Raw genomic sequence first — 24,437 nt, forward strand, 5'->3', positions numbered from 1 at the left:
GGTTTTCATTATTTCTATAATAACAATTAGAGAAATTAGAAATTATGAATGAGTCATTAAATAGAAAATTTGTCATTTAATCCAACATAATTGTGACTGAATTACAATTACTCTCATGGAAATAAATCACCAAACTGACAGACAGGATGTTTCATACAGGTATATATTACAATGTGCCTTGTTATATAATACAGACAGGTTCTGTTTTTTTTAATAAAAATAAGCACTGAAGGAGAAAGTGATACTTTTAGTTTTATTGTAAATTCGACATTATGCACATTACTTTGCATTTGATGACTTTTGTTAATTAAGCATGTTAAGTGGTCACAGAACTCCTTGCGCTGAGGGATCAGAGGATGTTGAGTTAAAAAGGCAATTTAGCCAGGAGTGCTGCGAGCATGAGATCTCACATACAGGAAAAACAGTGAGGGAAGTACCAAAATAAAGGAACAAGAACACTGAGTGACTGCTTGTGCCAATGATACCAGTCAATGAACACCAAGAATGTTTCTTTTGTCTGTGGGGGGGGGGGGTTTGTTGCCCATATAGGATCTTAACCGTGGAGTGAAGGGAGTCATTTCTTTTCAGCCATAATATTGGAGCTCTTAAGTTAATGCAGACAAACTTCTCCCAAAAATTCTTTGATTCACCATCACCGCAAATTGAATCCATTTATTAGCAGGTCAAAATAAAAGGTTTGGTCTCACTGACACAATAAATATTGCACACGTGATATTATATTTGATATGGGTGTTTTTGCATACAAGTGTCCGTCCCATTTCCTATGTCTCGTCATATTTCCTCAGCTTATATTTTCCCAAATTCGATTATCATAGTCAATATACAGTGGGGTTTACAGTGTCTGTATAAAAACAAAATACCAAGAATATTAGTAGACATCCAATGTGTAACGTGACATCTGACTATGAGACCAAACCTTTCTTTTTCCCTGTTCTTCAAATTTTTGTACAAAGACGATACAACTATCCAGTCATGCAACGTTGTTTGGGAGGGGGTGGGGTAAGCTGTCTGTTTATCTTCTCTGCTGTTATTAAGCATTCTGCATCTCCTTGCCAATCTTGTAGCTCAGGATCTTGTTCCAGTCGATCTTGGTGCGTGTCACAGGAAGCTGGCGGCGTAAGGCTTTGAAGGTAGTGTCCGACATGGTCTGGTAATTCTCATTGATGGCCGTCTGGAATAAACAACACAGAGATGGGGAGACGGCGGGAGATAAGAATACATTTAAAATTGATTCACATACATATCAAATATTTCCACATTTTGAAAAGTCTGGGGGGGGGGTTGTAGAATAAGTTGAGGAAATGTTTTGGCTACCGGTGGCTGAGCGTGTAGGATGAGGCTGTTTGTCTCAAGACCGTTAACTTGTTTTGTTTGTTGTTTTACTTCAAAACACCCAAAATTATTTAAAAACAAAAGTTAAAAATTAAGTATGACAGTGTTTTCTGTGAACTTTGGAAAGTAAAACAAGCTCTCTGTTTCTTTTTATGACTGGGCAACAGTGTTTTCAATAGTTAATTTAACAGTATTACTCAGCCTTTCATTATTCAGTCTAAAAACCTGACATCCTGAGGAAAACCCTGTGGTGTAGGTATGCAGTGTGATTTATTTATGGCAAGAGTAAAACATCATATCTAATTTTAACCAACTACATAGCTCACCCTAAATATTCGATCAATTCATCCCTTACCCCAACTTTCAAATGTGTAGTGTAGGAATTGCAACGAGATGTTTTAAACAATCTTCTTTGCGTGTTATAAAACGTTGTCAACACACCCACTCGCTCGCTGTGAATCTTTCAGAGAATCTCCTGCTTGTTTCTCACATGGGTCCATTTGGACATTATCCAGAGATTTAACTAGGGGGCTGGCAGGGAAAACTCCTGACAATGTCTGCGCCAACTGACTGGAACTTTTGCATTCTCACATACAGCCCCTCTGGATAATTTCTGGAGATTACCCAGAGTTCAATGTACTGTATGTCTGAAATCATTTATATTGAACAAAGATGACTGTTTAACATTGCATACCTGATAGTCATTCTCTGCAGCTTCCATGATCTTTACAAACTCCTTTGCAGTTGAAGCCTCATTCTGAGGTGACAAAGAAGACACGCATCAGTTATTTCAAGGGCAGTGAAGAGGAAGAAGGTATGATAAACAAACAACAGGAAGAGGGTGCTCTCGAAACTGCGGAGAACCCAAATTAACATCTCCGCACAATTGGGCATAAACATCTCCAGGCAATTGTCAAAACTGTGTTTTTTTTGGGTAAAACCAAATTCAATGAAATAGTGAAAAAGTGAAAGTACTGTGTTAATTTTATGAAATGTTAACACTTATATCTGAGGTAACTAGAACCGTTTAAGTGGAATTTGCTGACTGATGCAGCTTCTATCCGAGGTACAGTTCTCTGTGGTTTGAGCTCTGGTTACAAAAGAATGAATCTTCTTGTCAGTAGGTGTGCAACAAAACTAATACTCACAGAAATAGACATGGACTCCTGCACCTCTTTGTGGCTCACCAGCTGAACATTTCCATCCTCATAGTAATGAACCTGTAAAGACGAAGGTTTAGGTTCAGTTTATTTGGAACCTGACGTTCATTCTTTATCTCTACTAGATATAAATAGTAGGAAAGCAGCAAGGAAGAAGTCAAGTTGGCAGACAAATAAGCGCATAGAGTAAATACAATTCCAGACTACAACAAAATTGTCTTTCTCTTCACACAGTGGAATATTTAAAATACATACCTGGATTTTCATGATTCCTGCCACTTGAGTGGTGGAAGGGGAGATGGTAAATTTCCATTCTGACCTCCAGCGTCCGTTCCTGTGTAAAGAGAAAACACAAAACAAGATTTATATAACTTCTTTATTAGTCCGTACATGTCAGTGCCTGGACACATTATCCTACAGCTACACGTAGAGATGAAACGGTTGTGTAATTATTATAGTGACCGAAATTATCAGCTTTATCTCTCCAATATGTCAAACATAAATATTTGTAACACTTCCTGCAGCTTACCGTTTCGAAATAAAAGCGTAACAGCGTTTCTGACTTAGAGATTATTCCTTTGATTTCTTTAATATCATAAGGAGTATGTTGATCTGTAGTTGAATTGCCAAAAATGTCAGAGTGCTCATTTAAAGCAAAACGGTGTTCATGTGGTTTTGGAGAAAAAGGCTTTTCCAAATCAAATCACATAAAAGAGGAAATGTGTGCTATAATATACTTGTTTATTTAATAATATTACAAAAATATGCACAAAGGGTTCCTCATTACTGAAACATGGCAAACAAAGGCAGCAGCCACATACAGAAGTTGAGGGATCATGACATCCAACTACCCATAAGCCCAGTAAAACCCAGCAGCAAAGAGGATTGGTGCAGTTCTTATCCAATTAGATTAACCCGATCAAAAAGAGCTCAGCAACAGTTATGAGGCCCAACAGTACACTACTTCAGAGTTAAGTGCCAATTAAAGTAATGACTGTAAAGCTTCTTGTACGTATCAAATAACATTGGAGGCTTTTTAATCTTCTGATGGTTTCAACATTGCTTCTCAAAGTTTGATTTAAAAACCAGCACCTGGAATTCTAAACGCTCTCTTGGTTTTACAGAGAAAGGCAGGAAGTCTAGCTGTTAAGTAAAAGTGACATTGTAGCCTGACAGCTGTGCTCCATCCTGAATCAAGCATTGTTCTGCTTCTGTGTCCAAAGTCTCCTCTCAGAAAATAAATAAATAAGAGGTTTCAAATCAGCAGTGAAGTGTCGAGAAGATCTTTATGTAAGCGACACATACCAGAAGTTTTTTGGTTGAAACTGATGGCACTCGATGCACACGATCATGGTTTGATGTCCGTCGATGGTTTTCCCATAAATCTAGAGGGAAATTAAACGACAGTTAGATCAGATTTTACATGCAAACAGTTTTGCATTTCCCTGCTGGTAGAGGGCCACTTTGTTAAGTTCCACTTTGTGTATTCCACCTTGTTAAGTTCCACTTTGCGCTTGTACATGTGCATTAGTTGAATCACAGAGTGGTTTGTGGTTAACGGCTACAAAATGAATCGCAGGCCGACCTGGATTGTAATATATACAGCGTATTCAGAGGCAAACCACACGCAACTAATTCACAGTACAACTCTTCTGTCTTTGCAGCAGAACCTTCTTATTCACGCTGCATTATAAAAGAGTTGGACAGACAAGAGCTATATGAAGTTAACTACAACAATTTCTATGGCAACCATTACTTCCTGTATTTGTTCTCGTCTGAACGAGAGAATTAGATGAATAGAGATAGTTAAAAACTGGTGTGTTAAGGAGTTGATAAAAAAAAAAAGGAGTGAGGCAAAGTTTTAAGCAGTCATTTTAAAACATGGAACAAAATCTAATTATTTATGATTGTCATGCTTGACTGATTTAACACTGTTGGCTGCTTGACAGAAACTTGAATAAGGGACCATTTAACATAAAAAGGTGTGTGGTGGGGTTTTTGGGTAGCCAAGTAGAGATGCCATAAGCTGGAAATTTCCAAATTAATCCTGACAACATTGGTTTTACAGAGTACACCGTTCATTTAACCATAAAAGACATGTTTGCTTAGTACAGCATTTATTGAATAGATTTCACTGTTTGTAGTCTCAGTCTTCTGCTGAACTTGGAGTTATTTGCAGTGTTTAATTACAGACTGTAATGGTTAAATTTTTATAATAACGTAAAAGATCTTCAAGAAGTTTAGTGCTGCTCCTCAGCGGTGCACACGTCTCTCACTTTCAGTTTCAGTGTATAACTACAGCATCAGTAATCTTAACTAGTGACGTACGTGCTACCACTGATACACAATAAATTATCAAACAAGTTTCATGTGTATAACAAAAGAAACAGAGTGCCGAAGCTGGCAGGTAGCTCATTGAGGTCATGACTTGCCCTCAGTGTCTAAAGTAGAACCAGTTAAAACCCTGGTTGATGTACAATAATGCTGCTCATTTCTATTGGAGAAATATGCAAGGTGAAAAGCTAGTGGGAAAGTAACACCATGTAATATAGACTACTACAGCAACCCTATTGCTAAGGTCGTCTAGCTCCCACGCCTAAGTTACAAAACATTTGGTTATACTACACAGACTAGTTTCATCTTCTTTCCTTTTTCCTCTGAAAAGTCGGACTTCGTTCGCTCACTGTTTAAGAGGAAGCTATTATAGAGCTGTGGTCGTTTTGAACTGACAGAACTGAAAACACAACCATGTTCCCACTCTTTGAGGTGATCTGTGACTGAAACTAGAGCGACTTGCTAATGAAGTGAGCTGGGACATACGGTGCAGACTCCACTGGGATAGTGCTCCTTCACATAGGCCCGGACGGCAGAGTCCACAGAACTCCTCCAGGACTCCAGGGAGCTGTCTCCGTCATGGGGCCGTGGGTCACTGGCCTCCTTCCTCAGGTGGTCGAACTTGAAGGAGATCTTGTTCTTGGGGTCCAGAACCCGGCCATTTCCAAGGTCACCATGCTCTGTGATTAAGACCTGTAGAGGAGAAAAATGATTATAAAAAATGTAAATGATGCAAACAGTTAAGGTAAATAATAAAAGAGAAATAAGGACAAAAACAGACAGGAGCACTGGCATCAGTCTGAACTTTCCATCTACTCTCTTCCACCTCAACACTTAGCTCAGTCTGCTGGGTATAAGACTGGGGAATTTCAATCCATAATGTGGGAGCACTGGGACATGATGACATCTCTACACAAGAGTCTGCAATCATTACTGAGGCGAACACACAGCAGCACACGTTCACCACTGCGTTCGACCTCCACAAGGTCTCACAGGCAGTGGGGACAATGACATTAGAACAGACTTGTTTGAACAAAGGGACTGCTGTGATTCTTTCATCAAATCCCATTTCTCTGCTTTAATTCCCATAAACCATGATACGAGCAAGAAAATAATAAAGCTGAATAAGCTTCTTGCTTTCCCCACTTGTGTCTCTTAACAATGCTGGTTATCATACTCATGTTATTGACTCTTCTTTCCACTCATCAAACATATGTAGAACACATTGGATTACACAGTTATATAGCTACACTGCCCTGTGATAAAAATAATCTCTGTGGCTGTGTATATCAACTGTGGGGTTTTCATTGCTTGAGTCTATAGCAACACGTGACTGTTAAACCCATAAGTACAGAGTAAATTAACTGAGCAATATAAAAAAAAATATCCTAATGCAATAATAATAGTGTGTTTGTAGTAGAGCCCAAGTGTTTATCGAATGATTTATTACATTTTAGTCATTTGAAGTGCTCTCTCTCTCTCTTATGTGGCCAATCTTCTTTTAGTAAACTACCATGCATTTTGTTTTTTACTCCTTGTTGTTAAGCAGTAAATTACATTGTTAAGAGACATGCTATATAATTAAAGTGTGTTATTATTATGATTATGGTTATTATAATAAAGTATTTGCCTTACTTAATAATAAGTATGCAAATGATAGCATGTTAGGTATTGTTGCAATTTTTTGTTAAATATATTGACCATCAGCATTATCATCTCCAAAAACTTTTTACATTGGGCCTAGTTTTTACTCTCCATTAAATGATCAGAACTTTAATATTCTCTAATAATAATTTGTTTGGACCATTCAATTATGCCACAGCCTATGACCAATGATGTCATCCAGATTCACACCTTTAGCGTCTAAATTTTAACCATTATCTTCAGTCAGAAACTGGACTCACCTGATCTTCGTAGCCCTCGACTTTCACCGGGGTAAACTGGTCCAAGTTGTACTGTGCAAATGCACTGAAAGGACACACAAAAAAAACCCTCTTAAAATCATTAACTCTTTGCTTTCTTCAAACATAATCTCTACATTGTATTTAAGGGGTTTGGTCGACAGTGTAGAGTTAAACCCGAATAAGTCTGCAGCTGAAGACAGAATTTTGTTCATTAACCGCAGCATCGTATATACAAAGTAAGCAAAGCCTTGTGCAAACAACAGCTGTGAAGCTCTGAATTATTTAAATAAAAAAACACAATATGAAAAATGACGCATATGTGTCTGGTAGTTTAACTTGACCAATGTTTTGACCGATGTTTCTCTCCTGTCTTTCAAGCCTCTTTTGCAAAATTGACAAAACCTGGATCGAGCCCAAGCTGGGAGACTTACTGAGCTGCACCTTCCCTGAGAAGATTGTCATTGTTGAGCAGCAATCGCACATCTATGGAGAGGTAATGAGAGAGGAGAGGAGAATGAAGAAGGGTACAGCAGATTAGCACCATGACAAAGCCGCCTGCAGTCAATCTTTGCAACATTTATGTCAAGGGAGTGAATCAGACATGGTAAATTAGCTCAGTGGAAATGGCTGTAAAATCCCAGAGAGATGAAAGGGGGCAAAGTGGCATTAGGGGATTGTCTTTTGGTGTGGGTGTGTGGCTGTCAGGCTGTGATAAGAAGCAGACAGACAGCCCCCCCCCCCCGGCGCTTCTGCGGTGACGACATTTATCGAGACAGGATGAAGCTTTACCAATGCCATAACACACACACACACACACACACTCACTCTAAAGGGGCGCTACTTTGACAGTGTGTTGTCAACACTTGTGCTTCAGGGCGAGCTCTAATTCGGCCAAAATGTCACAGTTGTTGTCACATCTTTTTGCCTTCTCAGGGTCCACAGTGTTGCAAAATATCCCAAAAGACACTATGGCAGACAGCAATCCATGCTGTGGAACAAGTAGTAATGGAAGCACAATTGGGATCCGTCTGAATAAACGTCACCCTCCAAAGTATCATGTTGCCAGAAACTGTTGCCGTCAGTTAGATTATTTCCATACTCATACAGAGACAAAAATAAATATACTGTTCAGCAGCCAAGAGCCGCTCAACATGAAACAGCAAATCATTAGATGGTAAACCTACTCAATTCATCCCATGGTTCATGTATACAGTTGAGTGTTCTCTTGATCTTTGAATTATTGCTTCAAAAACGAATAAAAAGCTCAACTGGTATTTGAATGACAGGTTAATGAGCTTTGTGCTCATGTCAAACTATTCATCATAAGGGAGACCAAAGCAATGTCTAAACTTTTGAGTCTTAGCAGCAGTGCTATTTCCGTCGGTATAAGCTTATTGCAAATATGCATCTCGAAGTATTATTGTATTTAAATAGGCCAATGTATCATTATAAAAATGTATTGTCTCTTCAAACTAAATATTTATTATCCAGTTTAATTTTGATTCCTTCTTCTAGACAGTTTGGAACATCTTCACAGAATCCACGCACAGATAACGACAACAAAGTTTCAGTTGCAGTTATGGCATGTAATGTTGTTCTTTCTCTTTGTACCTGTGCACGTGCACTTACGGTACAGCCATATAATTAAGTATGTGGGAAACGCTGCATTATGTAGACAAAAGGGAACAGAGGACTCACCATTGAAAACCTCATTGAACTCTCCTGGTGGGGCGTGGATGACGAAGTTAGCTGCTATGCGCACCTGCAAACAGAGAGTACAGATTCAGACTGGATGTGTCTCATCAGAGACAAGTGTAAAACCTAGACATGATGCTGTCAACAGATCAACATTTCATTGTCCCTAACCCTGATATCCTGGCGGTTTTGTTGTTTGTGGCAGGTGTGTGCAAAAAATGTTGGACACTTTTTCCATATTTCTAAATCCATCATCAAACAAACCCAAAGTAAACTTGAAGTACTGTTCATGTAAAAATAACAAAATAACTCAAACAAATAATAAATAACAAAAATAAATCATGCCAAAATAACTAAAGGTTCAGTAGGTAGAATTTAGGGACATCTAGTGGTGAAGTTGCATAGTGCAGCTGAATACCCCTCACCTCACCCTCCCCTTCCAAACATGAGAGAGAATCTGTGGTAGCCTTCAGGCAAAAGGTGTTTAGTTTGTCCAGTCTGTTTTGCTGTAAAAAGCATGGAGAGGACCCACTACTGATGTTTATTCAAGTATTTAAATATAAAGACCAATTCCAACAACAACAACAATTCCGACGAATTAAGACGATTCGTAAACAACGTAGGTAATTTCATGTTGGCTAGGCTGATTTTTTACACTGGAGTGCAGTGCAGTGTATAAACTAACATTACATTAACTGCATCAGGCTTGGGTTCTGACACACAAAACAGAATGCCTATTGAGTTTGGATCAGACTAGAACAGTTCATTTTCTGTTGGGCTCAAACAGAAAAATGTGGCCTGATACATAGTGAATACTGCATTTTCGGAAATTTGTGCTTTTACTTTTGATGCATTCAATATATTTTGCTCATAACTCTTTTTGTAATGGAATATTTTTTAATATATTTTATCGTACACCATTGCTGTGCTTACTATAAGGACCAATTTAATGTCAATAATTCACATTATAAACCCTGACTATACAGTTGCAAGCAAAATTATTCAACCCCCATTGCATATTAGGTTTGTTTGCAAATTGTACAATTTTTCAGCTGTTTGCAATAAACAAAATAGACAAGAACAGTTAAAATAGTTCAATAAAACTAATTTTACCATGTTTTTCATCCAAATTCAACACTAAATGCTACTTTTAATGACTACTGCAGTCTCAAAATTATTCAACCCCTTCATGACAAGCATCTTCAGTATTTAGTAGAGCACCCTTTTCATCCCCCTGTCTCAAGCACACCTGGTGCAACTAATCAAGGGCTTCATTAGTTCAGGTGTGCTTGAGATAAAACACATAAATACCTGGACTAGCTAGGGGTTTGTTGAGAGAGGCGTTTGACTGCATGTCAGAGATATGGCTAAGTCAAAAGAATGGTCCAAAAAGTTCAGAGAAGAAATCATTGCCTTGCACAAACAAGGAAAAGGATACAAAAAGATATCAAAAGTACTGAATGTCTCTAGAAATACAGTTGGAAGCATAGTTCGAAAGTTCAAAGTTGAAGGAACAGTGGCTACACTACCTGGACGTGGCAGAAAGAAGAAGCTATCAGCGGCTGCCATCAGATTCCTGAGGAGGCAAGTGGTCAAAAACCCTTGACTGGGGGTTTTTGACCACTAGTCAACACCTAGTCTGCAAAACACCTGCAGCAAGACTTAGTTGCAGCAGGCACTGAGGTTTCAGTTTCCACAGTAAGGCGCACACTAAACACTGAAGGGTTCCATGACTGGACTCCAAGACGTACACCACTACTGACCCAAAAGCACAAGAAAAGTCGGCTCCAATATGCTGTAAACCATATAAATAAGCCACCAAAGTTTTGGAATTCTGTTCTGTGGAGCGATGAAACAAAACTGGAACTTTTCGGGCCTATGGATCAGCGGTATGTCTGGAGGAAGAAGAATGAAGCACATGCTGAAAAGAACACCCTGCCTACAGTGAAGCATGGCGGTGGCTCGGTGATGCTTTGGGGCTGTTTTGCTGCCTCTGGCACTGGAAACCTGCAGCGTTTGGAGGGCACCATGGATTCAGTCAAGTATCAGGAAATATTAGGAGAAAACGTCATGCCGTCTGCTGAAGCTTGGGCGTCATTGGACCTTCCAACAGGACAATGATCCAAAGCATACCTCAAAGTCCACCAAGTCTTGGTTTCTAAAGAAGAAATGGAAGATTCTAGAATGGCCGTCACAGTCGCCTGACTTGAACCCCATCGAAAATCTCTGGTGGGAGTTGAAAAAGGCAGTTGAAAAACGCACACCCAAGAATATTACTGAACTGGAGGCCATTGCCCATGAGGAATGGGCTAAGATTCCTCAGGAATGCTGTCAGAAGCTGGTGTCTGGCTATGCATCACGTTTGCAGCAGGTCATAACAGCAAAAGGGTGCTCTACTAAGTAGTGAAGATGCTTGTCATGAAGGGGTTGAATAATTTTGAAACTGCAGTATTCATTAAAAGTAGCATTCTGTGTTGAATTTGGATAAAACCCCTTGTAATATTAGTTTCATTGAACTACTTAAACACTTCTTGTATTATTTGTTTATTGCAAACAGCTGAGACATTGTATATTTTGCCAATAAACCCTAATGTGCAATGGGGGTTGAATAATTTTGCTTGCAACTGTATATGGAGAATGGCCAACAGGGGGTGTAATGTGACTGTCTCACTGGTTTGGAGGGAGGACTGAGGAACTTCAGTGTCACAGTCTACCACACATCAATGTTTTTCCTCTTCCCCACTTCTCTTCTGCACCACAACACTTCCTGTTTCCAGGTCACATGTCAAACTGACAGCAAGAAGACAGACCCTCCCTCCCCCGCATGGTTTACAACCATATAAGGACATGAAAAAGTGCTGAAACTCAAATCCACACTCACTCTCTCGCAATACCTCTGTATCTCTCTACTTCTCTCTAACTTTTGTCTGGTACAGTGGCTCGCCGGGTTCCCCTCCAGTCTTACATGATGTACTTTCAGGGGAAGGTGCTAAGCGACGCACACACACCTACGCACAACTATGAATGCTCACACGGTGTAGGCACTGTGCATAGGCGACGTGCGTACCTACGAGTTTTGCTTCAACGCAGAACCATGATACGGCCTTAAGTGTATGTTTGTGTGAGTCTGTCTCCTGGGTCCCTATTAGCAGTGTGTGTATACAAGTGCTCTGGCACTTACGCAGAGCTGCAGATTGATTCTTGCTAATGAGCGTTGCTGAGAGAAAGGAAGGCTTTTGGGAAGAAGCTTGTGTGTGTGAATCAAAGTTTATCTGCATTAATCTAATCTTCTGTCTTGAGATCATCATGACCCACTTGTACTGAACACGTTTGTCACTTGAAATCCCGGTGAGAATTGTCATTTGCATTGGGTTTCCCTCATTAAACTGGACGACAGTGTAAACATACTTTGAATATGCAGAAACTCCAGGGCCCATGGAGCAGATTTACATAGTAGTGAACCCAAGTCATGCAAATTAGTCATCTGGTTGAAGTTGCACGAGTGAAACCCAAAATATCCCAAACTCTGTTACATGGACAGATGTAAATATATCTGTGTTGGGTTATATTCAGACACTTATTGGACATCATAACTGTTTAGTTTGCACAAAACTGGGCCTGAAAGATGCGTGTACCACTTCTCACGCAAACGTTGGGATCTATCAAAACAAGCCTGATGCTAAAATGTGCGCACTGGTATGTTTACTCTGACCAATGCATACAAACATTTTGGAGACAGGTAAATGACAGAGCAGATTTATAAATATGAATCTTTTTTGCATGCGCTATTTTACTGAGGTTATAACTAACACCATTGTCGGTCGCAGCTCACCTGAGCTTAAGGAATAAATATTGTGAAGGTCCTGGTGAGGTTAAATCTAGCAGTGTCTCCATCATGTTTTGTGTTGAGTAAATAGATCTAATGCCACAGTAACAAACCACGTAATGACATCATTTCCAACCGTTAAGTGTTTTTCTGGATTCTTTATTCTATTAAGTAAAAGTTTTCACATCAGCAAACATTTACGCAGATAGAATAAGACAAAAATATTTTGTCCAACCATTTGGTCAGGCTCTAATGGCATAAAAATTGTAGAAGACATTAGACATCTGAAACACTAACTTTCATGATAACGACAAATAGACAATTTACTGTGTAATGCCTAAAGCTGGGGAGAGACCATTAAAGAATGCAAAATAATAGGCCAGGGGTTGTTTTACATTCACATCTGTCTCAAGGTGCATGGAGATGGAGGAGAGGAGATGAAGCCGAGGAGATGATATGATGTGGGTTAAAATGAAGCAGTGACAACAGAGAGGAGAGAGACTCTATTAGCCAATAATGAGTTAGGGATTGACTGTTAAAAGCTAGTTATAACAAGATGATACTTCCTCTTGCCCCGAGTGTGTGAAACTCTTCTACTAATGCAGTGACACAGCAGCCTATTTTCTGCTTTAACAACACAGGAATGATAGATAGAATAAATACATTCACATGGTTATTTCTATGTTAATCACTGTTTGGGACGGATAGTTCCTTGGAATGGAGAACGGAACTAAATCTCACTCTTGTGTTGTATTGCTACTGATGGATAACAAGATGGTACAGTCAGTGCTGAGACCACAAGCCTATTGCAGAGACAGGAGGAAGTTGTTTGTTTCAAACCATATTTTTTACAATGAAGGAATCTGAGTTCAGCATAACAGAGACAAAGGTAATCAATGTAAATGTAAATAAAATTTGAGGCATCTTGTTAAATAGCAGACGCATGATCACCTCATTTGCAGAGGTAATTACTCTAGAACAGCAAAGTGAATGTTAGGCTCCAGGGTTAAGTGTTCCACTGTCAGAGTGTTACACTGGGACAAAGGCTTCTGGGACACATCCGAGCTGTGAGACCTAGTTCTAGCCTTGACTACTGACTGCTGTGCAAAATAAGGGCTAAGCTCTAATAGAAATCTCTACCAGAGTTGTATTATCTCACTCACTCTTTGGTGATTGAACCTTGTCAGACTACTTAAGACGAACTATGTAGTCTTGAGAAAATGTACACAAAACGGATCCAGTCTTTCTCCGGAGTTTGGTTTTCATTTATGAATAACGCAGCAGAGGCATCTCTAGTCAGACGTGATCATAAAAACACTAAAATCTCCATTGTTTATAGGAGGGGTGGTGCAGGAGGCAGGAAGTAACATATAAATTAGATTTATCATCATAATTAACCTGCAAATGTCTATTATACATATAAAACAGCATTGTAGAAGATGATGAAGTCGCTTTTCGAATAAACTGATTGAAGGGTCAAATGAAGTTGTGTTGCAAAGATTCTTTTTATCTGAATAATAGATTAATATATATATATAGGACTGACATCCACATAGTCATAGAAACCCTATGAGACACAGTGAGGAAGGTTGGTTGACAGTTTCTACTGTATTTTGTATTAAGTGTAAGAATGTGCTTAACCAAAATGTGTTTCAGCCACATGATCTTGGACAAAGTCATTCTTTGTGGTGAGGAGAACTGTTTTTATCAATTTCTTTATCTTTGTAAGGTTTGTCAGGGGGTGGAGTCCAACCAAGCAGCTATAATAATAATAATAATAATACAGAAACGCACACACATGCACACAAAAACACATGCACACAACACAAACATTCAAACAAAAACTGTAGGACATAGCCACCCTTGTAGTGTGGGTTCATCGTGTCTATGTGCTCTCTTGGCCTAGATACCAGCTGGTCTCTTTTCTTTCAACTTGCTCATATTCATCCTCATATTACCCAACAACAACCCCTCCTTTCCCAGCAGGGGACTCTCCCCCTGCACCATCCCAACACTCTCTTACAGAGCACCCTTTTTTAATCCCCAGCCACAACCACTAACACTGAGGCCACATTTATCCTAATCCTGCCATTATAAAGAAAGCAAAAAATAAATAAATCGCCTAATCATGCCAATCCAGATCCATAGAAATCAAGATAACGGCACAAAAAACGCAGGAATAAACTCAGGTAATATTTTGGCTTCCAGGCATTTTAAGCTGCATCATCTTTGATCCCCTTCCCTGGCATTCCTCCATAACAATATCCTAGAAGGGGAGAAGGCCAGGCTGGTGCCTGGAGATGCTCCACCAGAGTATGGCAAACTTTAGAGAGGAAATGTGAATGCAAGAATTTATGAATACCACGCCCACAGCAGGATGTCAAACAGCCATAACCTGTAACCGGAATTGTTCCTCCACTAATGCAAATCAGGAGGTGGCAATTGGTAGATTAAAGATTAAATTGAAGAAGTAAGAGCATAACATCAACTACAAATCCAGGCAGCTTCAGTCCCTGTTGACCTCAGTCAAGCATTAATGTGAACTTGTGACTTAAAACTTCCTTTGGTTATTTGTTAATTTGTCTTCTTATTTTTCATGCCAAACATACGTGAAAGTTTTGAGATAAAGCAGCCATGCCAATGGGAAACTCTTCTAAGCCATGTCTCCTATAGCACCTGAGCTTTTGAGGTCTGTGCTATCATCAGTGAAATATTACCCAGATGACAAACAAAAAGTTAACATGGATGTGTGTATCAATGTCAAAAAAGTTAAATCTATGAAATGGACAGATACCAATTAAAAGTTGGAAGTACGAAAAAAGATCAACAAACAATTATGACAATAACCAATGAACGTTCTAACTGTTAAGCACAAGTTAGTACTGCTTTGGCAGGAATCGAACTTGTGACCTTGCATGTGCTTGACACACACACTGTACTTAAATAATGCTGGCTTGTCTACTTTCCATGTGCTCGTTTGTCACCTTCCCCAACGACTTATCCTTATGCTGCACTGCCAGTAAAAGTAGTGTCACTTTACCCTAAGCAACCAGCTATGCAATATATCACTGGATTGCATTACAAGCCACCGGTCTTTACAAATCCACACAACATTTTATAGGAAACTCAACCAGTTTATAGTATACTTAAAGCAACTTTTCTAAAGTATGCTTACTGATCGCGAGAGTTTCTCAAGCTTTATTAAATCCTATTTGGGCCCCTCCAGGAATGGTACTTTTACCAAAAGCTGAGACTAAAAAGGCATGCATCTCCAGGTCTGACTCTGCTGCAGGCACCTGCAGACAGCGCTCCACTATCTTTGCATTCTTCGGTTAAAGGGAGATGCCACGATGTCTCAGCATCCGACAATGTGGACTAAAGACAGCTATTCACAAGCTAAACACAGCTACACACGCTGGGCTGTTGGGAGTTTGCAGTGGTATTAAAGTAAAGTGAGGGATGGTTAAATAATTTGACATTATTTAAATTAGTGGACATTGTTAAATATTATTCAAATTTTCTCTTTTCTTACCCACATCCAATAAAACTCAAACTAGAAATCTTGCGTAAAGACTTTAAACGATTTACTTCCCCATCTCCAATTATGAGATTAACATTTTTGACTTAATTTCTGTAATATGTTGTATGATGTAAAGCACTGTTTAACATGATACTGTATAACAATGTTTAATTTGTGGTCGATTTTTCCACCATAGTAAAGTTTGTACCATCTTAACAGATGCATATCTTAAATACCGAAACATTCTTTATTTTATACATAAGATTTAGTGGAGGCTTTACATCGGTGCCCCCACTAGGAATCACGTCACTATCCCTTTTTTCAGCAGCATTATGCTCTGTGTTCTGTCAAGTTACTTCCTCTTCATAAAGCTCTTTTCACACCGCAGGAACTTTCCCCAGGAACTAGGGACCTTTGCTGGAATCATTTCCAGACTTGGGGTGGGGCTTGCAACTCTGAAGATGCCTGATTGGCTTAGTATGAAAGCAATAGGTCGTCGATTGTGTTTTCTTCATTTAAGTCCAGTGTTTCAGTAGGTTTGATGCTTTGCTACAAGTGCCTATATATTTTCTGATCAACAGCAGAACAATATGAATTTTCTCCAAGTTTAGAGAAAGAGAACCTTTGGCAGCCTTAAATTGTCATAAAAACTCAAAAGGGTGTTCAGTCGTTCCAGTTTGGACTGCTATAAAAAAAAAGGGGGGGGGGGACCCGCTCCTGGTGTAAATATAAAGTATTTAAATATGAAGGGCTGAATTCAGATTTGTATACATTGGAGAACCAACTCTCTCAGTATTGCTATATACTGCATCCACAAATTACTGATTCAATTTTCACAAACTTAAGGAGTGCTGTGTTTCATGCCCTATTATGGAGAAGGGGACCAGTAACATATGCTGAGCTTGCTCATTTCTGCATGTGGCTTAAGTGTCTTATGTGTGCTAGATTCTCCTGACAACTGAGATACTATCTGCCAGTTCAGCACCGACATCATTATCTGCAGTATTTCTTGGTCTTAATATACTTGTGAAAGCTGAGTGGACTTTCCCTCTCACCGTTGGCATTAAGCCGTTCATTACCAACAAACTGCAGGTTCAATGAAAAACGGAAATTATAAATTATAAAAATAAAAAAATTATTAAAATTATAAAACCGCTGACAGCACTTCTGAGCACTATGGAGAAATCACAGATAAACAATCGCATCAGCTTGAATACGAATGGATATCACAAGTAGCACCTCAGGGTAACAACATTACAACTAAGACAATAAACTTAAATAAACCTTACTTCCCCTCTCATTTATGAGCCATTTCACAAGATTATGTATTTTCACCAAACCAGAAAGAACTGTCTCTCTGAACCCAAGCAGAGACCCACTTCCTTTACAGAGGATTTCTTAAAACCATATTGCCCAATCAAAGTTACCACATCGTTTTTTCAGCTCATTTGTTAAAGTAACAATCAAGTTGAGAGCTAAAATAATAAAAGTGCTATGTTTCTAGTTGTGGCACCTGCCCAGGCCCTTAAGTACAGATGAAAGAACCAACAGCGAATGCAAGTAATGTGAGCTTCCTTTAATACTTGTGTGGTTTCTTTGCTTTAATCAGGAAGCTGGCAGGCCAGTACCCGAATGGTTTCAAAAGGCTGCACACAGTCTCTTTTCTCTGTGGTTAAACCAAGACTCGTCGTGCTGTTTAATCATTTACAAGTTGAAGAAACTATTCACTAAATCCTAATCAGGGAGCTTTGGTTCTTATTTTGAGTCACAAAGTGATGCTGAGAGTGATAACAGCAACAGGCCAGACATTCGCAACTCCTCTGGGACACATTTAGAAAGTATTTTATAGAGACAAAGTCAAAACTGTTAATTGTATTCGACACAGATAATGTGTTGCTACGAAAAAGGATAACTTTTCTAAGGAGACCTCAAAGTATCTTCGAGCCACTTCTTCCAAAACAGATGAAACAGTCATCATAATAATGTCAGATCAGAGCAGGTAAGGCTTCCCAAAGATAAAGCAAGTCGCAGATTTGTCACTGAGTGTGGGGAAATACCAGCAGATGTGTGTTAGGAGTTTCTGGCTGAGGCTTGGTTCTTCACCTCTACCTTTCTCTGACAGATCAACAAATGTCATGGACGTCAAAGTCATAAAAACATGAAGTCGTCCTTTTAGTTTCTAAATCATGATTGGCCAGAGAGTGTTTTTAGCTAGTGAATTGTGAAAAATATTATTGATATAATAAAATATTAATATAAAATATTAACAACTGTCTCTGTTTTAGGCAAATAACAACACTCGATGTCCTTCCATGCAGTTTTCCCTCTGAGCTGCGCAAGACAAGCTGAGGGGCCAGAGCAGATGGCTGATTGCTCTTAATGCACTGGAGAGGCTGCCTTAAAAGTGCAAAATGCAACTGCAGGGTTTGCACAGAAATGCTTTCAACAGCACAACATATAGTATATGGATGCATAATGTAATGTAACCTCTTTGTCTCACAACAGTCCTACTCAGAGAAGGAAACAAACAGCTTCCACATAAACACGTTAAACACTGCGTAATACTGGTAGTCTACCTGGCAGGTCTTCAACAAGCAACAAACACTGTCTGGTCAACACAGTGAAAGTAGCTCGACAGTTGTGGAAACCAATGTCATTAAGATATAAAAAAAAAAAAAAAAAAAAAAAGAACTGCCATCTTCTTTACAGCACCAAAGTCTAAAGTTGTTAAGCCTGAAAACATTAAAAATTGTGACGCTAGTGCAATACAAAATCACAAGGCAGCCACAGGGACCCACACCCCTGTAATGAAATGCTCAGCTGGCTGCTAGTGCCTGTGTGTTGATGAGCATGATGCAGTCACACCCACGGGTGAATGAGCTGTTACACTTGGGAACAGAACTTCTGACTCAGGGCGATGTGGAGGTGGACAAAATAAAACCAGGTGCTGATCCGAATTAGCTTACAAACCCTGGCCGGCATTGAAAAGATGAAGTTATATTTACTATGACTTAAAAGCAAGACAATTAAATAATTCGACAAACCTGTGCAACTATAACAAGTAACTTATTGTTTTTTTTCCCATGATCATATTGTCAATGTATTGATCCTTTCCACTGTGTTGCTGTGGTTATCATATTGACATGCCCCACGTCACCAAAGCTCTCTGATCAATTGGCCTGACCAAAAGGTAAACAAGCTAAACAGAGATTCGCAAAGAATCTAAGTCTGTTTAATAAAATGAATCTATTGAAGAGTAACATCAATAAAAACGTTGAAACATGCGTGACACCTAATCTAAACTATGTGTCAAGTGTGATTTCAGGTCGTTTCGATCATTTCGAGCTCATACAAGTTCCCAGATATTTGAACTGACAGTGAAACAATGCACATCACAAGTACAGCAGTTGGTTAGCAGGATAGCTTGTGAAATGTGAATAGTTGCTGAGATGTGTCTTATTATAACTAATATATGAAATACCCTGGAACAAAACCACTGTCACTATTTAGACGTGTAATCACAGAGCGAAACAGGGCGTGTTAGCAAGACTGGCTACATCTGATAGCAGGCTAAGCTAAACTAACTAGCTACCGATCGTTGGTGTGTAAAAACTTCGGTAACACAGCGGCAGGGGACTCGGGGCTGAAACGACGTGTCCACAGGAGCGAAGGGTCGTCGCAGGTGAACTTGGGTGAATTTATATTATGTGCACGGTTCCTATTTTGAGTCAGGACCGTACAAGGAGCCTCCGTTTGAGATTCGCAAATGAGCGGAAGTTGAGCTAAAAATAATAAGAGCAGAAGCAGCAGCGGTGGAGCCGAGGCCCGGGCTTTCCTGTGAATATCACAATGACGCCGCTCCGCACCGACACACGGACCCCGACGCGACCCAGAGCTCGAGTGCCGCCGTGCCGGACCGGGTGTCGGGGTGAAGCCTGCGATTCTATCGGCGTCTTACCTTCTCCTCGTCGGATAGCTGCTCCTCATGATCCGCCATCTTTTCTTCCGGCACCACCAGCTTGTCAGAGCTCCGTGACGTCACGGCATGGGTGGCTTCCCAGCTCGGTTCAGTTCAGTTAACATCAGATCTCAGTGATGCTGTCGCTCCCTTGTGTAGACCGGGTTATCCGCCGCCCCCCGCCCCCCTACTTGAGCTCCACGTCATTTCTGTCTGCAGGATTTCAGTAATCACTATTGTTTTTTAAAAATTGTGCCTGTTGACTTCTTTCTGATATCTATACGTGTTATTGGAAACATGATAAATCTATCTAAAAGTATAAGTTATTTTAAATTGAAAGGATGAATGAATATAAGTTTCCTCAGCATGTCCAAGAAATGAGCAAAATGTCATTCGTTATCTACCTGCATGTGGGATGTTGGGCACGAGATACATTCAATATGGACAAAAATGTTGCAAAATTGGCAAACCACAAGTTTGGTGAGTCAAAACACAACTGGTGATTTAGAAGACAGTGACAGAACAAACACACATGCATATGTCCATATAGGCCACATAAAAACAATGATGCAAAATCACAAGACAAAGCAGTGGAAATCAAAAATGTATAGGGGTCTAACTAATAAACCAGTTGTCAAAATTGGTGACAGTTAATCTTTAAACTGTTGCAAAAATCCACAATTAATTCTGGCTATTTCAAAAATAACTAGCTGCACTATTGGTTCAGCACATACTTTCCGATTTGATTAAGCCGTCAGAATAGTTTTTTTCTTCTCTTTGCAACGTTTTATTCTTGTAATTTTTGCTGTAATGCAAAAAATATCCTCCCAGGGTTAAATTAACTGAAGCTACTTAGTTGTATTCAATGTATCTTAATATTGCAGTGTGAGCACATCTGCATTTTGTATACTATTTTCATTTTTATTACATTTTTGTACAAATGCCGGTTTTTAAATCAAGAAATAGTTTTGTTGTGTTTGCTTCTGATTTGTAGGATTTAATTAGTTTTCATTCTTATAGAGCATGTTGGGTCAAAATCTTTCATGATTTGCACTCCATCCTCAGGAGAGACCTGGGGAAGGCCCCGTGTTAAGAGCTTTATATATACAGTCTATGGTTAAGAGACGCTGTCACAGTGTGTAAGCCCTGCCTTTCACCATTAGATGGCGAGCAAACACTATTTTCCTAAACTGCTTGGGTTAGAAGAGAGCGCTTTAGGAGGAATGAGATCAGTTTCACTGTGTGTCTGACTCATTCTCTTTCACGCTAAACCAGCATTAAGTAAAACGTGTAACTTAATACATAAGCCCACAGTCACAGAGAGAAAGGGCAGAGGGGTGAGGGGTGGATGGAGGGAGAATCACTCCGGTCTGTTAAACATTATCACAGATGGTGGAAGGATTGTTAGGTTTTTGGTGGAGGAAGTTCAGAGTATAATTCTTGACTTCAGAGTACAAGGAAGTCTGGTTGATTAAACCTTCTTTGACCATCCTAAGTCACAGAGGTGTTGTTCATTGCACCTTCATGATCCATGCAGTGTGGCACAACTACATCTGCAGAAACATCTGTCCCTTTTAAGGCCAAACTCAAACTTCACCATAAATTAAACAACCTAAACATGACCAATAAATGGGTAAATACATTTAAAATAATGTGTATCCACTAAATAGGTTAACTTGCGGGGACCTGATTTATTTTGTATTTTGTATTTAGGGGGAAAAGTGAGCCTGTGCAGTACGCACATTTCCTGACATATTAAGAAATATAATGTCATCTACATTCACCAATTATATATCTGTCAATTATACAATAACTTTATAAATGTAATATTCAGTTTTTGTCATTTGATTGTTGTTGCTGGTAAAGGCTGAATTAATTTTCTCATTGTAATTTACAATCTGATATTTGGATAACATGTAAATCATTAATGTGTGAATGACTAACTCAGGCTTTCAAAACATCAACTGAAGACTGACCTCTGAAATAAATGAGAGTGAAATAAAATCATAACATTGCTTAACAAGTAAAAATATTTGGATTATTAAGTATGGAACTGTATGTAGGTATTTATTTGCTATGGAAAATAGAAAAGAGTCATATAACTGTCCCAATACATCACTTTCAGTGACTCATCTCACCCAGGTCACCACCTTTTCTCCCTGCTGTCTTCTGGACAACACCACAGGTCCGTAAGATCTTGAACTTCCAGTCTCTTAACTGGGAGCTTTTATCAAAGTGCCATTAGTCAACTTAACCAAGTGTTATACTGTCCATTTGTGCAATATTATAATTTGTAATGTTACTATGTGCTATATACCTGAGTACATGCAACCCTCTGTTTTAATAAACTTAATTTTGTGGTATTTATTGCTTGCGTTTATCTATTTATTAGACTCTAATGTGTCAATACTGTCTGTGTTACTGTCTGTACCACATGGAAACTCAATTATGTTGTACACTGTGCAATATATATAAAGGCATTGGGTTGAATTGAACTGAATTGAAAAGCTGGTTAGCCATAAGCCTTTATAATCCCCCGAACCTTCTTTTTCTCCTTACTAGCAAGTTTGTTATTCAGTGGTACATTTATGAGCTAGCTGACTGTTGAGCTACATAATGAGCACTTCAGATTGAACTGCCACCTGACAGCTACAAGCTCTTCCTCTGAGCTGTGCCCTTTCCCTCTTCCTCCAACACTGTAATTTATCCGTCTTTTGAAAAGTCCCAGAGTTCATTCATTGCCACCGCAACAGATCTGTTCTTTTTTTGGTTGGGTCACTTCACTACTCATGTTGCTACTCTCCTATACAACTATTATAGGGCGACAGCAGGGAGAGCAACGATGATAGTAATCTAGGTCTTACAGGCCAGACTCCATCCATCCGTCACCTTCTTCTTTCGTCCACGACTGCACTTTGAACTAACAATAGAGTCCTCAAATATATCATTACTGAATCTATCATTATAGTCCCAAAAGTACATCATTTTACTCCTGTTGTAGCATATTTGTACTAATGTTTCACCATTGTCATTTTAGACCTATTCAAAATGGATCTTTGCTGATTTTTTAAAGGTTCCTTATGCGTGAATACCTTCTAAATTATGATTGATGAAGCCCAAAAAGTATCACTGAGGCTTATTTTCCATCCTTAGTAAGGCCCCACTATCCAGCACTAGTGGCTGAATAATTGTGCATCTTCAGATTTGGGATGAGGAGGCACACCGGGGGATAAAACCAGGGGAATTTGATAAACCCTGTACTCAGCCTAGAACTTGAATGGCGTGCAGTGCCACCATTGTGCCGACAATGGAGCCACTCATCACCTCTAGGCACCAAAGGGAGAATTGAGAACTCTTCATGTGAAAAGGGGGCTGCTCTGTGACTCATCCCTCAGCCGGTGGTTAGTCACCTTGGATACTCATTACACTGTTCCCGCTCAGACAATAATCACCCAGAAGACTCAAAAGGCACTAAGACGCTGATGTATTAAAATATGCCGAATGATGAAGAGTGAGGATACAACAAAAGTAACCAAACTTTTTTATGAAAGTATCATTTCTGTCATTCCCGACTAAGTGATTGTGTCCCTCTCTGTTCTGCAGCCATCTGAGTATCGGTGTGAGAAATATCTTGGCAGTGCATCAAAGTCTAAGGAGGAAGCACCATTGGGATGACAGAGAACGTATTTCCACACATCCTGACAGTATCTGTTGGAGTCTACTTTGTCCCACTTCAGTAGCTGCTGTGGTGAAATGCAGGCCGCAGCAGCACAGGTAGAAACCTAGGATGTGGTTTTTGGCAACTGTGAGATGATAAAGGAAAGATGTTTTTTTGGCCACACCAGAAGTATGACTATAGGGACAGCAATGTCAGTCGGTTGGTCCAGCAGAGAATGTTCTTCAGGATGAAACGTAAGTTTCTAGGTAAGTTAGGACTATCTCCTGTAAGCCCCGTGACATAATGGATAATGCCCGAATGAGCTCATATGAAAAAACAGCAGGAGATCTTCTGGAGGATTCCTACGGAGCAAGTGGGCGTGTTAATGTTTCTTGGGCGACAGACTGAAAAATTAAAAACACAAAAAGAAAATGAATATCTCAAGATGAAGAGTACACGACACTGATGAAGATGTTAAGGGAGCTTTTGGTGACATCATTGTCAATGTGGTGTAAACAAAAAACATGATGTTCACTGTGGAATGTATCGTCCTGCCTCTGCCTGCTGTGCCATATTCAAACTTTAATCACTTTGACAAAATGTATTCAACTTGTGTTCATGCAAACATGGTTTCAGGTTTTATTGTTAAAAGTGTTGTTTCACAAATGTGGCAAAGCACAATGAACTTATATACTTAAATATTTATATTCATTCTTTATTTTATTGCTTTTAGTTGGCAATTTTTTTTATTTTTTAGGATTCTGTGTTCACCTGTTGTGTGGTTACAAAAGGTCTCCACCCCTGCACATGGTCCTCTGGGACTTTGATGCCCCACTAAGCCACAGTTATGGGCTTATAACGCCAGTCTGGCTGTGATCACACTCCCTAGGAATTCCTCAGTGCACCATCACTCCCAGTCCTGATTATTGGTCCTTTCATAGCGATTACATTTTTGTATGAGTGATTGTGGAGTTATTTGTTGAGGGGGCTTCAAACCACACTGGGTAAGTCAATGAGAAATCTGAGAAT

The 24,437-nt window shown here is 39.5% G+C and overlaps 1 protein-coding gene across 1 annotated transcript; it reads right to left on the reverse strand.

Annotated features, from left to right (window-relative positions):
• Nucleotides 1-61: 61 nt before the first annotated feature.
• Nucleotides 62-19,865, reverse strand: LOC133008720 (F-actin-capping protein subunit alpha-2). Its single transcript, XM_061075995.1, has 10 exons — nucleotides 19,751-19,865; nucleotides 8,450-8,513; nucleotides 7,183-7,234; nucleotides 6,752-6,815; nucleotides 5,334-5,540; nucleotides 3,819-3,898; nucleotides 2,769-2,847; nucleotides 2,502-2,573; nucleotides 2,048-2,110; nucleotides 62-1,192 (listed from the first exon to the last, which is right to left on the reverse strand). Exons 1-10 carry the CDS (start codon nucleotides 19,787-19,789, stop codon nucleotides 1,052-1,054), a joined length of 861 nt encoding a protein of 286 aa, XP_060931978.1. The 5' UTR covers nucleotides 19,790-19,865; the 3' UTR covers nucleotides 62-1,051.
• Between the last annotated feature and the right edge of the window lie 4,572 nt (nucleotides 19,866-24,437).

This window comes from Limanda limanda, chromosome 8 (genome assembly GCF_963576545.1).
Source record: "Limanda limanda chromosome 8, fLimLim1.1, whole genome shotgun sequence".
NCBI classification, from domain to species: domain Eukaryota; kingdom Metazoa; phylum Chordata; class Actinopteri; order Pleuronectiformes; family Pleuronectidae; genus Limanda; species Limanda limanda.

Excerpts from the sequence above, each read along its gene's own strand:
- LOC133008720 (XM_061075995.1), bottom strand. The coding sequence starts at position 19,789 with ATGGCGGATCATGAGGAGCAGCTATCCGACGAGGAGAAG. Across the intron at positions 8,514-19,750 it reads AGCTATCCGACGAGGAGAAG|GTGCGCATAGCAGCTAACTT; the intron begins GTAAGACGCCGA and ends CTCTGTTTGCAG. Across the intron at positions 1,193-2,047 it reads CTGCAGAGAATGACTATCAG|ACGGCCATCAATGAGAATTA; the intron begins GTATGCAATGTT and ends TGTTTATTCCAG.